This window comes from Ostrea edulis, chromosome 8 (genome assembly GCF_947568905.1).
Source record: "Ostrea edulis chromosome 8, xbOstEdul1.1, whole genome shotgun sequence".
Classification (NCBI taxonomy): Eukaryota; Metazoa; Mollusca; class Bivalvia; order Ostreida; family Ostreidae; genus Ostrea; species Ostrea edulis.
Window position 1 is genome coordinate 1,182,650 of NC_079171.1, and position 14,278 is coordinate 1,196,927.

Below are 14,278 nucleotides of genomic sequence, written 5' to 3' on the forward strand. Positions count from 1 at the left end.
TTTTAATTTTAACTGTGATGGCGTTAAAAAAAAACAAAAAAAAAACGTACGACCGTGGATTAAAGAAATTATATGGTACAAAACCGATCAATGTTTTAAACAAATGTTACCGCGACGGGGACAGGTAGCTGATAGTCATCCCGCGATGAGAACGCGGTTTTCCTGAGTTACCTATAGATTACCGCGTTAGATTTTTTCCCATTGTGAGAACGCGGGAAACAAGAAATCCGCTTTGTCCGTAATGTAGGTATATAATGAACATTGAAATCCTTCAATATTATTATCAACATAATGTAAACATAATGTAATTATGGTGTAGGTATCAAAATTTCGTTCCGTCTAAACCGTTTCTAAATTTACAACATTTCTATCAGGTTTTCCGTTTATCGTGAAGATCGTTTATCGTGTTTTGCGTTTATCAGGTCTATCGTGAAGATCGTTTATCAGGTTTTGCGTTTATCAGGTTTATCGTGTATCCTATCGTATCGTGTGTGTATCCTATCGTATCGTGCGTGTATCCTATCCTATCGTGCGTGTATCGTGTTCTATCGTTTATCATGTCAAGAATAACGTTGCGGGTACTGTAGGATGGGGCCACAAGGGGGGATCAAAGTTTTACATACAAATATATAGGGAAAAACTTCTCAAGAACCACTGAGCCAGAAAAGCTGATTTTTACATGAAAACTTTCTGACAGAGTGCAGATTCGAGTTTGCTTAAATCATGGCCCCCGGGGGTAGGATGGGGCCACAAGGGGGATCAAAGTTGTACATACAAATATATGGTTAAAATGTTTTTCTTAATAACCACTGAGTCAGAAAAGCTGATATTTACAAGAAAACTTTCTGACATAGTGCAGATTTAAGTTTGTTCAAATCATGGCCCCCGGGGGGTAGGATGGGGCTACAAGTGGGGGGGTCAATTTTACATACAAATATAGGAAAGCTTTAAGAATCTTCTCAAGAACCATTGGGCCAAAGAAGTTGACATTTACATGAAAGCTTTCTGACATAGTGTAGATTCAAGTTTGCAAAGGGTAGTTTGGGCCATAATAGGGACTAAGGTTTTACATGCAAATATATATGAAAAGTCTTCAGATATGGGCCAAGGTGACTCAGGTGTGCGATGTGGCCCATGGGCCTCTTGTTTTAAACCCCGGATTCTGATACATATTTATAACATCAATACTCGTATCAACATTTACTTTCATTTTTATATATTTTAAGGGCCATATTTTGGGGTTTGTGAATCAAGTTCTTTGTATGAAGCATTCTTGGGACAAGGGGGACAGACACTGTAAATTTCAGGACTCCTGCACCCCTGTGGTGCATTATTTCATTTAAAGGATCAAACAATCAAACTTGTCAGATAGTGATACTGTTTTGTTTGTTTGCTTTACATCGCTTCAAGAAATTCTCATTCATACTAAGCCATCACCAGCTGTAAGTGAAGGACCACAAATTTAGACCTATACTTAGTTCTCAGGACTGTGGCAGTGAGGGTTATTTAACATGTCAATGTCTGATGTGACAAGGAACCTCCATTTTTAAGTTCATATCTGAAAATCCAGCAACTCTTACTTCTCAAGAGTATTTGACAAACAGTCATGGCCATAATGCAAACACGTTATTAGAAGGTAAAAAAATAAAGCATGCAAGTTATCTTTTTGTCACAATGAGTTACCTCTCTTTGCTCCTGTTCTTTATCAAATACTGTGTGGTACTGTTGATAACTCAAACAGGTTATTTTTAGTGATACCACATGATACTCTTAATTTTAGTTAACTTTTTTACGTTATTTTATGTCAACTCCTCTCACTTCTTCCATAAAGTCCTTGTACAATAAAACCTAGAAAGCAAACAATGGTAGTGAAAAAAAACTACATTGTATTCTTGAAAATCTGTTTTTTACCTCTGAATATATAATAAACAAATGAAGTTCAGAGAATTAGCCCCTGTAGATTAGGTTTAGATGTAAGAATCACCGTGTCTGTCTGTCTACACATCTATCTTCTGTCCGTCCCTCCCACTTTGTATCTAGTGGACAACTTTGTAATAAGAAGAGAATAAAAAATCATACTTGTGACAAAAATTGCATACAAACAGATATATGCAATAATTGATTACAAAATCTGAAGCTCATTCGGTTCTTCGTGTTTAAAAGAATCACTCATCAACAGACAACACTTTCCTATATACATGTATGATACTCAGGTTACTGTTAATGCCCACCGGCCTCTTGTTAAGTTGAAGTTTGAATTTCAATGTAGTACATGATTAGCAGTGAGCTTGGTCAAGGTTTTGTTTTCTGAGAAAATGTTTCGGATCAAAGTGAATTGATCACGATGGTGATATTCAAATAAATGTTATCACTTGATGTTTTCAGGTTCACACTGGACTCCCATGAGGTCCTGCATTACTGAGGAAAGGAAGGTGATATTAAAAAGGTAATGGTTCCTATATACACATACATCTGCACAGAATTGTGTCTGTGTATTTTGATGTCAATGAAACCGTTTTTGGTCTGTCTGTCTGTCTGCAACTCATTGTTACCTTGAAATAACGGATTATGCAGTAGATTACATCATTTTCACTTTGAGAAATAATTGAGTAAGTGAACTTGTTTTTAGCTCACCTGAGCTATTCTGATCACTTATTGTCGGTCGGTCTGTCCGTAAACTTTTCCCATTTTCATCTTTTCCAGAACCACTGGACCAATTTCAATAAAACTTGGTACAAATCATTCATGGATGAAGGGGATTTAAGTTTATTCAAATGAAGGGCCATGTATAACCTTAAAAATGCAAAATAGGGTGGTGTTATTTAAACATTTCCTTCTCAAGATCCACTGAGCCAGGAAAGTTCAAATTGATATTGCTGCTTTCTGACATCATGTAGATTTAAGTTTGTTAAAATCATGCCCCCCTACCACTCCACCGCACCCGGGTATAGGTTGGAGCCACTATAGGGTCAAAGTTTTACATGGGAATATTTGGGGAAAATCTTTAAAAATCTTCTTATCTTTTCCTTATTTCTTAAGGATTAATGGGACAAAATTCAAATTTATATGAAAGCTTTCAGACATGGTAGATTCAATTTTGGGGGGGGGGGGGGGGGGGGCACGATAGGGGATCAAAGTGTTTTATGTACGAGTGAAAAAGGGACACTCTTTAAAAAGCTTTTCAAAATCCCTAGGGCCAGAAAAGTGGAAATTTACATGACAGCTTCTTTACATGGAGTAGGTCCAAGTTTGTGTAATTCATAGGCTCCAGGGGTAGGGTGAGGCCAAAATAGGGCATCAAAGTTTTACATGCTGTTAGATACAGAGCTGCCAACCCTCACGATTTTGGTATAAGGCTTACGATTTTAGGACCGAAAATGCGTCTTGCGATTTCACTATATATCTTCCGATTTTCGCCTATTTCACATTTCACATTTCGAAAGTTTTAGAGCTGTCTGTCATTGGTTTTTAGCTCACCTGAACCGAAGGTTCAAGTGAGCTATTCTGATCACATTTTGTCCGGCGTCCGTCTGTCTGTCTGTAAACTTTTCACATTTTTGACTTCTTCTCCAGAACCACTGGGCCAATTTCAACCTAACTTGGCCAAAAGCATCCTTGGGTGAAGGACTTTCAAGTTTGTTCAAATGAAGGGCCATGTCCCTTTCAAAGGGGAGATAATCACAAAAATGTAAAAATAGGGTGGGGTCATTTAAGAATCTTCTTCTCAAGAACCACTTGGCCAGAAGAGCTGAAATTTACCTGAAAGCTTCCTGACATATTGCAGATTCAAGTTTGTTCAAATCATGGCCCCCGGGGATAAGATGGGGCCCCAAGGGGGGATCAAAGTTTTACACACAAATATATAGGGAAAAACTTTAAAAATCTTCTTCTCAAGAACCACTGAGTCAGAAAAGCTGATTTTTACATGAAAACTTTCTGACATAGTGCAGATTCAAGTTTGTTCAAATCATGGCCCCCGGGGATAGGATGCGGCCCCAAGGGGGGGATCAAAGTTTTACACACAAATAAATAGGGAAAAACTTTAAAAATCTTCTCAAGAACCACTGAGTCAGAAAAGCTGATTTTTACATGAAAACTTCCTGACATAGTGCAGATTCAAGTTTGTTCAAATCATGGCCCCCGGGGATAAGATGGGCCCCAAGGGGGGCTCAAAGTTATACACACAAATATATAGGGAAAAACTTTAAAAATCTTCTTCTCAAGAACCACTAAGCCAGAAAAGCTGAGATTTACATGAAAGCTTCCTGACATAATGCAGATTCAAGTTTGTTCAACTCATGCGCCCCTGGGGTTGGATGGGGCCACAATAGGGGATCAAAGTTTTACATACAAATATACAGGAAAAATCTTTAAAAATCTTCTCAAGAACCACTAAGCCAGAAAAGCTGATTTTTACATGAAAACTTTCTGACATAGTGCAGATTCAAGTTTGTTCAAATCATGGCCCCCGGGGATAAGATGGGGCCCCAAGGGGGGATCAAAGTTTTACACACAAATATATAGGGAAAAACTTTAAAAATCTTCTTCTCAAGAACCACTGAGTTAGAAAAGCTGATTTTTACATGAAAACTTTCTGACATAGTGCAGATTCAAGTTTCTTCAAATCTTGGGCTCCGGGGGTAGGATGGGGCCATAAGGGGGATCAAAGTTTTACATATAAATATATAGTTAAAATCTTTTTCTCAATAACCACTGAGTCAGAAAAGCTGATATTTACAAGAAAACTTTCTGACATAGTGCAGATTCAAGTTTGTTCAAATCATGGTCCCCAGGGGGGTAGGATGGGGCCACAAGTGGGTGGGGGAGGGGGTCAAAGTTTTACATACAAATATAGAAAAAAGCTTTAAAAAAACCATTGGGCCAAAGAAGTTGACATTTACATGAAAGCTTTCTGACATACTGTAGATTCAAGTTTGCAAAGGGTAGTTTGGGCCATAATAGGGACCAAGGTTTTACATGCAAATATATATGGAAAGTCTTCAGATATGGGCCAAGGTGACTCAGGTGAGCGATGTGGCCCATGGTCCTCTTGTTACTTTTATAATAAACAAGCCATAGTCATTACTACGTTTGTTTGCATAGTCTATATATATATATACAGAATCTCAATAATTTTAATGCTTTGAAATAAACAATATGGCAGCTGCTACTAAACGTAAGACATGTGTTGATGGAAATAACAACAATACTCCCCCAAAGAAGAGCCAAAAATTCGAAGAAAAATATGCAAGTACTCTGTAAACATCTATTTGTTTCAAAGTCAGAAAGGGGGAGTTTGTATGATAAGTGTACAATCTGTTTGATAAACTTCAACATTTCTCACGGCAGGGAAAATGATATTAAAACACTTGCCAGAATAACTGACACAGTAACTGTAAAATTACATAATATAATAATGTAACAATATTTTTTACACGTCAAGTTTTAGGAAGTAAAATCAATAAAAGATGCATTTAATCTTTTGCATTTGTAAAATGCATAACAATTAGTATACAGTCTAAATTCATTAAATTTGGATTTGAAGTATGCCTAAAATTGCTCAGGTTACATATTTATTCATAAAAGATCTCCAGCAGAAGGAAACCCAAGCTGCCCCCTGACCCCCGCCTTATTATTTTCCATTTCATAATGTTGTCAGCTCTGTAGATGGAAAAATCTTTAGAAATATTTCTTGAACTATTTAAGCTAGGGCTTTCATACTTTAGTATATAGATACTATAGATAGAGAGGGGGGGGGGGTCAAAAAATTTTCATCGGAATAAACATTGATTAAAATATCTTTTGAAAATTCCAACACCTGAACAGCGGTAGGGCCAAGGTGAATCAAATGAGAGATGTGGTCCATGGGCTTCTTGGTTTACCAATCAGCTGGTCAGACTGCTAAAAAAAATAACAAAAGAATACAAATGTTAACGAGGGTCGATCCTCATGTGACTTATTAATATTAATGGTTGAAAGTAGGAAAAAATGTATTTATTTCCACTCAATATACATGTATTCAAATTTATTTAATAACCAAAGAAAATGTTCATGCTGCCACCGTCTTAAAGATGTCAGATATACTAAAACAGAAATATATGTTAACACAAGAAAATCACACTTTTTTGTTACACATAATAATCAAAATAGATAAAAACTTGTGAAAATGACAAATTTTAAATGTCAACAGTTTAAAAAACAAACTGCTAATTAATAAATATGTATAAATTAATTGTGGATAATGAGGAAACCTTGTATAATAGGCATGCAGTAAAAGAAATATCAGGATAGGAGTTACTGCCCTTGACAACAGTTTTAGCTCGCATGAGATCAAAGCTCAAGTGAGCTTTTCTGATTGCCAAGTGAGCTTTTCTGATCACCTGAATCCCGTGGTGATCCAGGTTAGAATAGGTCCTTGGCACCCACTTGCTTGTCGTAAGAGGCGACTAAATAGGGAGGCCCTTCGGATAAGACCACAAAAACTGAGGTCTCGTGTCACAGCAAATGTGACACAATAAAGATCCCTCCCTGCTCAAAGACCATAAGCGCCGAGCATAGGCCTAAAATTTTGCAGCCCTTCACCAGCAGTGGTGACATCTCCATATGAGTGAAATATTTTCGAGAGGAACGTTAAACAATATTCAATCAATTAATCTGATCACCTGTAGTCCATTGTCTGTTTGTCCGTCTGTTTGTGAAAGTTTTACATTTTCCACTTCTTCTCCAGAACCACAGGACCAATTACTGTATAACCAAACTTGGCCAAAAGTATCCTTGGTTGAAGGGCTTTCAACTTTGGTCAAATGAAGGGTCTCGCCCAATTCAAATCGGAGATAATCACATAAATGCAAAAATAGGATGGGGGTCACTTAAAAATCTTCTTCTCAAGTACCACGGGGTCATTTACATGCAATTTACATGAAAGCTTCATGACATAGTACAGATTAAAGTTTGATAGAATCATGGCTACTGGTGGTAGGATGGGGCCATAATAGGGGATCAAAGTTTTACATACAAATATATAGGTAAAATCTTTGAAAATCTTCTTCTCCAGAACCACTAGAATAGAAAAGTACAGATTTACAAGAAATCTTCCCGACATACTGCAGATTCAGGTTTGTTAAAATGATGGCTCCCCGGGGGTAGGATGGGACCACAATAGGGTATCAAAATTTTGCATACAAATATATAGGGAAAATCTTTAAAGATTTTCTCAATAACCACTTGGCCAGAAAAGCTGAGATTGACGTGAAATCTTCCTGACATAGTGCAGGTTCAAGGTTAACAAAACCATGGTCCCTGGGGGTAGGATGGGGCCACAATAGGGGATCAAAGTTTTACACATAAATATAAGGGGAAATCTTTAAAAAAATTTCTTCTCAAGAACTACTGGGCCAGAAAAGTGGAAATTTACCTGAAAGCTTCCTGACATAATGCAGAATTATGTTTGTTAAAATCATGCCCCCCACCCCACCCCCCACCCCCCAGCGGTAGGATGGGGCCACAATAGGGTTAAAAGATTTGTATACAAATATATAGGAAAAATATCATTTTAAAAGTACTTCTTAAGAACCGATAGGACAAAGAAGTTTACATTTACATGAAAGCTTCCTGACATAGCGCAAATTCAAGTTTGTAAAATTCATGGTCTCCGGGGATCAAAGTTTTACATACAAATATATAGGGGAATTCTTCTGCAGAATCACTGGGCCATAAAAGTTTACATTTACATGAAAGCTTCCTGACATAGTGCAGGTTCACGTTTGTAAAATTCATGGCCCCCGGGAGTAGGTTGGGGCCTCATTAGGGATTTAAATTTTACATGTGAATATGTAGGAAAAAGCTTTAAATATGAGCCAAGGTGACTCGGGTGAGCGATGTGGCCCATGGGCTTCTTGTTTTAGATTATAAATTATTGTTTATCTATGGAAAATATCACTTTTTCAGTATCAATAGTTTACCAATTTTTGTGCAAAGTTTAATTTGATAAAGATTTTGCAAAAACCCATGATATCACATGAGGATCGATCAAATTTAAATAATCTGTGTTAATCTACCCGAGTCAATGTACACCGGGTCATTACTAATCCTATCTGTGTTAATCTACCTGAGTCAATGTACACCGGGTCATTACTTATCCTATCTGTGTTAATCTACCCGAGTCAATGTACACCAGGTCATTACTTATCCTATCCATACTCTTACTGTCAGTGAAATGAAACATATCAGTTATTTATATAATGGTCATTGCGTCTAACATTAAAAGATGTGAAGAAATTGTGCACGTTGAGATTTTATGTACATATCAATAATTTAGAGATACACTTCAAAAACTGTAAATTTCACAATGAAACCAGGAAAGTTGATGTGTATGATTAAGGTCAAGGTCATTAATGAAGGTCACAGTCAAATTTGCAAATATTGAACGTAGCCATAGTTGGGGGCATAGAGTTTCAAAAACACATTAAACTTGTTGTTCTTGTGGGGGAAAATAATTCTATGATTTAATTCAGTTTTTTCTACTCCTTGAGTTAAAAATTCATATGAAAATATTTTATTCAAAGTTTGTTTGTCAAACACATTTAACTTGTTCTTCTTGTAAAAAAAAACAAACAATGCTGTATTTAACTTCTCAATGTTTCACTCCTTTGTAACTTTTTCATATTTCCTCCTTCAGCATCAGTTTTGACCACACAGAGTATCCTTAAGTAGGGGGACTCAACATTAATCAAAATCTGACTTCCTGTTTTGACGAAGGCTTGGACCATCAACAAGTTACTGTATAGGTTTGTATATTATGTTGTACATGCAGATTTCTTAACAGTCAAGAAGACTTACAATTATACATTTATTGACTGGGTCCGAGAACAACATCTGTTTTGTTTGATTCAAGAATGGAATATGAGGTGTTGTCTGAAGCTGTAGGCAACATATTGTTCAAAGATCAAACTAAACTGCTGTTGTCCAAAGGGCATTTTTAAGTCACCTGAGTCACTCAGGTGACCTATTGTTGAATATCTGCAGTCATCGTCGTGTGTTAGTAATTGCATATTTTTTAACTTATGAATAAATTCCATTCCAATTCTTTTCAAATTAAAACTGATAGAAATTGACAAATTTTCTCCTCTACAACTGCACAACTGTAATGAAATCTAAATGCATAGTAATGTAAAGCAGGAAGGCCTGTACCAAAACTGTACATTTCTTGGGTAAAGTTTTTGACTCCAGGTTGGGGCTCTACTTGGCATATATAGCACATCTTAAGGTTACTGATACTACATTGAAACTAAATATTAAAGTATTTAGCAGGAGCCCTTTACCCAAATTGTAAATTTCATGATCTCAGGGATATGGGTTTTAGTTCCATATGTCGATTATGGGATTGCATTTAATTTTGCTGATGCTGTATGAAAACTAAATGCAAATTTAGAAAAAGCAAAAGGGGATCTACCAAACTTGTGAATTTCACAACCCCCGGGTTCTGACTCATAGCCGGGTCCCAATCAGTCATGTAATGTTAAATGTAACATGTAAAGGCTTCCGTCATTATTAGTACCTACAGGGACATTTGTGTATTAAGAACACAACATGCTTTACACTGCTGCTGAGTATTAGAATTTACCTTAGATATACAGAATAGAAAAAACACATAGATATCATATCTCTAGGTCAAAGGTCAACAAGAGTCCTGCTACTTCAGACATATGAATTATTAGGTCAGACTGTAGATCAGATATCTATAATAACAACAAAGTACTAGTAACAAATGAAATCATTTTACAGATTATACAATCATCTTAAGACATTTAGTGTATACAGTTGTCTAGGGACAGGTCTTGGATCATTGTTGTCCCACTATCAGTGTTCTAAGCTGATCAGTCACATCTCTGTATCAGCAAGGTGACTCAGGTGAGCGTTGTGGACCATGAGCATGGAAGTACATGTGTTTGATTAGGCCGAAAGTAATCATGGCTTTGTTCCACTAATACAACCGACTCTAAATTATACCCCTACCCTAGAAGTTTTTTGACATGTTCTCCAAAAAATTATTATTAAAAAAGATGGAGATGACCCTGGTAATAATATAGTTTAGTATATGACTTAATAATATCAAAGCATATTCAACAACTGTATCTATATGAAAAATGAGTCCCTTGTTTTCAGTATGTCAATAGATCTGCTAATTGAATGGAAATTGTAATCAGAATTCAGAACATCTTCTTGTCTTGGATTTAGATGTAACAAATATAATTCATTTCCTACCAAGTTACTCTAATTTTGACTGAATATTAGTGGAAACACAACCATTTATATTTTTGACCTTAGCATTCAAGAAATGTACTTGTCAAAAACAGGTCAATTGCAATCAGTGTGTGAAATATGTAGATCACTTGAATGTGTGAAATAAATGTATATTGTGAATAGGTTGATATTTACATGTCAGTTTAATTATTGTAGATTGTGTTCCTAAAGACCCAGACCCTCCACATCATGGACACACTAGGACTCAGCACTCAGCTAAAAGTACGACAATGTTCTCAATGTCAGGGGGACACTGAGTTTTACTGTAACACATGTAAACGTGATCTGTGTTTACAGTGTAAAGAGAAACATGTCATTGATCTACATACCAAACACCATGATGTTGTGATTTACCGTGAGAAGTTTAACTACATCCCCAGACAAGAGATCTGTGTCAGACATCCAGACAGGTTCTATGAAATGTTCTGTCAGTCGTGTGAACTTTCTGTCTGTTTCCGATGTTTAGAGCACCGAAAACACCAAATACTGGACATTAGAACAGCCTATCAAACAAAGCGACAACAACACCGAGAAATCATTGACACCATCAGAAGTGAGACTCTCTATAACTGTCGTGTTCTCCTGGCAGGAATCCAAACTGATATCCAAACTTGTCCCCCACAAATCTGTCACCGTCAATCACAGCAGATGTCAATAAAAGCCCAGAGACTGAAGGATCTGATTGACACTGCGGTATGTGATGTTAAAACAAGATACCGAGGTTTATTGATTGATAGAATACAACAACAGAAGAGAAAAATGAACAGACACCTCACCCACATACAGAACTATGAAGACAGATATGAACAATCAGCAAACAGAGCGGTACAATTCCTCTTGTTTATAAAGACCAGTCGTGTCCCCCAGATAAAGGACACCCCTAATCTTCCACAACACCTGCTGCTGTCCCTGACTGAGGGATTCAACATGGAGGATGTCAGTCAGTTATTGAGGGGAATCCCAGAAATCCAAATGACAACAGGAAAACGACAAGTAGGAATAGACGAGTGTGTGAAACTGATGTCCACACCTGTATTACACACGTCTGTCTGTGTGACAGGTGTTTGTTATGTGGTACACATATCTCGTGTGATGTCAGACCGGGTCTGGGTCTCTGGTTATGATAACAATCTCATCTTGACAGACACAACAGGAGACACTATACACCGTGTGACAGATAGAACAACACCATGGTATGGAGGAGGAGTACACACAGTGAACAGTTCTGGTGAACTGATTTATATAGACAGGAAACTTAACATCAACAAACTGTCTGTGGACAATCACACAGTCACCACACAGATAGAGTATACATCACCATGGAAACCAGAGTGTGTGTACTGCTCCCCGTCCACTGGAGATCTGATGGTCGGGATGTGGAACTATAAAACAAGGACAGGCAAGGTAACCCGGTACAACAGTAGTGGTCAACACATCCTGACCATACAACATGACAACAAACATCACACAGTGTATAGTGTTCCTCGTTATATCACAGAGAACACTAACGGTGATATTATTGTGTCTGACTGGATTATTTATAACTGTGGTGCTGTAGTGGTGACAGAGCGCGGGGGGAGACATCGATTCTCCTACACAGGACCTCCATCAGGATCATCACTAGATCCACATGGAATCTGTACAGACGCGCTGTCACACATCCTGGTGTATGATTATAACACCTACACAGTACAGATGATTGACAAGGACGGTCACTTCCTGTCTCTGTTACTGACACCACAACACGGGATAAACTTTCCACTCGGCCTGAACTATGATGATAAAACTCACCTTCTCTGGGTCGGATCATTCGACACCAACACAGTGTCTGTATATAGATATCTACAGAGGAGGTACTCTCTGACTGGTAAGTACTAGTAGTACTGTAGTTTATTGTACTATATCAGTCAGTATAAATAACATCAAATTCTACACAGGAATCCATTATAAATTATTGTTATGCTATGACATTGTTATGATAGTGATGTTTTAAAAAATGTACAGTGTAGGTTATGATTAGAGGTCATATCTAATTTTAATTACAATGTGGCTATAATTAGAGGTGTTGATTAGTTTTAATTACGAGGTGGGTTATAATCATAATAATTAGAACTAGTGATTAATTTTAATTACAATATGGGTTATATCTAGGGGAGGAGTTAAGTTTTCATTACAAGTTGGTTATAATTATAGGTAATGTTTAGTTTTCATTACAGTATGTACAATGTGTGTTGTAATTAGAGATAGTGATTAATTCTGATTACATTGTGTGTTGTAATTAGAGGTAGAGATTTATTCTAATTACAATGTGAGTTATATTTAGAGCTAGGGATTAATTCTGATTACAATGTGAGTTATAATTAGAGCTAGGGATTAATTCTGATTACAATGTGAGTTATAATTAGAGCTAGGGATTAATTCTAAATTTTACAATGTGAGTTATAATTAGAGCTAGGGATTAATTCTGATTGCATTGCAGGTTATAATTAGAGCTAGTGATTAATTACAATTACAATTTGAATTATAATTAGAGCTACGGATTAATTCTGATTACAATGTGAGTTATAATTAGAGCTAGGGATTAATTCTAATTACAATGTGAGTTATAATTAGAGCTAGGGATTATTTCTAATTACAATGTGGGTTATAATTAGAGCTAGGAATTAATTTTAATTACAAATGGGTTATAATTTGAGGAGGAGTTATGTTTCTATTGCAATGTGGGTTATGATTAGAGGTAATATTTAATTTTGACTACAATGTTGGATTTAATTACAACTAGTGATTAATTTTAATTACAACATGAGATATAATTAGATGAGGAGTTAGGTTGTTATTAAAATGTGGTTGATAATTAAGGTTAACTTAGTGTGTAGGTTTAATGTTAAATGATGTGGGTTATAATTACATTAAGTGAATAATATTAATAATATAATATAATTAATTTTAATTACAATGGGGGCAATGATTAGATGAGGAGAAATGGTTTTATTTAATATTTTGGGTTGGGATTCAATAGGTGTTCAATGGGGAGATTTTATTAACAGCATTCTGTTACAATTATTATCTTGTTGAGATTTGTAGAACATTGATCATTGCCAGTTTAAAACTTGACATGTTTATAATCTATTTCTTCTACTTAACTATCCTACTTTGTAAATATCAGTGATATTGACACAGCTTTGGTTTGTGGGATGTTGTATGTTTCTGTGATGGTGTGATGTTGTATGTTTCTGTAGCAGGTGTGGACAAAATCTACATTGTGTACTGGTTTGACACCGAGTATGTACATTACACCAGTCTCTGTGTGGAATAGCTATCATGAACTTAAGGGTCTGTATCAAAAGTCAAGGTCTGACAAAAACAAAACAATTAACACCCCACCCCCTTGAAACTAAATAAATGATGAATGTTGATCTACTTTGTTTTTAAAATTCAAGTTCTGATAACACTCTGAGTTGAGTCTTGTAAACTAGGTAGAAACAAATACAAATGTAGTTAGAATGGAATTATTTCAATAAGAGATCGCCACTCCATGTTTATTAAATGAAATTAATGAATTACAACTGATTTTGTATATAATTATATCGTATTTGTGACATTTATCGTAATTTCATTAAGTTACCTCAGGTGACCTATTACAATTGGTCAGTATGCATTGTCGGCCGCTATTTGTTAACAATTGAACATTTTAATTTCAACTTTTTGATATAAAGTTCTACCATTTCAATTATTGTTATGCCCCCCCCCCCCCCCCCCCCCCCCCTTCAAAGAAGAGAGGCATATTGCTTTGCACCTGTTGGTCAGTAATGTTGTCTGCTCAATATCTTGAGAACCATTCACTTGATCGTATTGACATTTCTTATGTAGGTTGGTTATGAGGAGAAACATACCCTTATTGTGTTTAGGTCAGAAGATCAAGGGTCAATTTACACTGGACATAGAAATATACTTTCTGCTAAATATCTTGAGAATC

General features: G+C 36.3%; 1 protein-coding gene across 10 annotated transcripts in view; it reads left to right on the forward strand.

The window, feature by feature from the left end:
- The window catches only part of LOC130049808 (uncharacterized), a 67,246-nt gene that overhangs the window by 47,628 nt on the left and 5,340 nt on the right, over positions 1-14,278 (forward strand). For all 10 annotated transcript variants that reach the window (XM_056147875.1, XM_056147874.1, XM_056147880.1 and 7 more), the window contains 3 exons: positions 2,386-2,446; positions 8,678-8,786; positions 10,459-12,169. In XM_056147875.1, coding sequence (XP_056003850.1) covers positions 10,492-12,169 — 1,678 coding nt within the window. In that variant the 5' untranslated portion in view covers positions 2,386-2,446; positions 8,678-8,786; positions 10,459-10,491. The remainder of the gene's footprint in view (positions 1-2,385; positions 2,447-8,677; positions 8,787-10,458; positions 12,170-14,278) is intronic.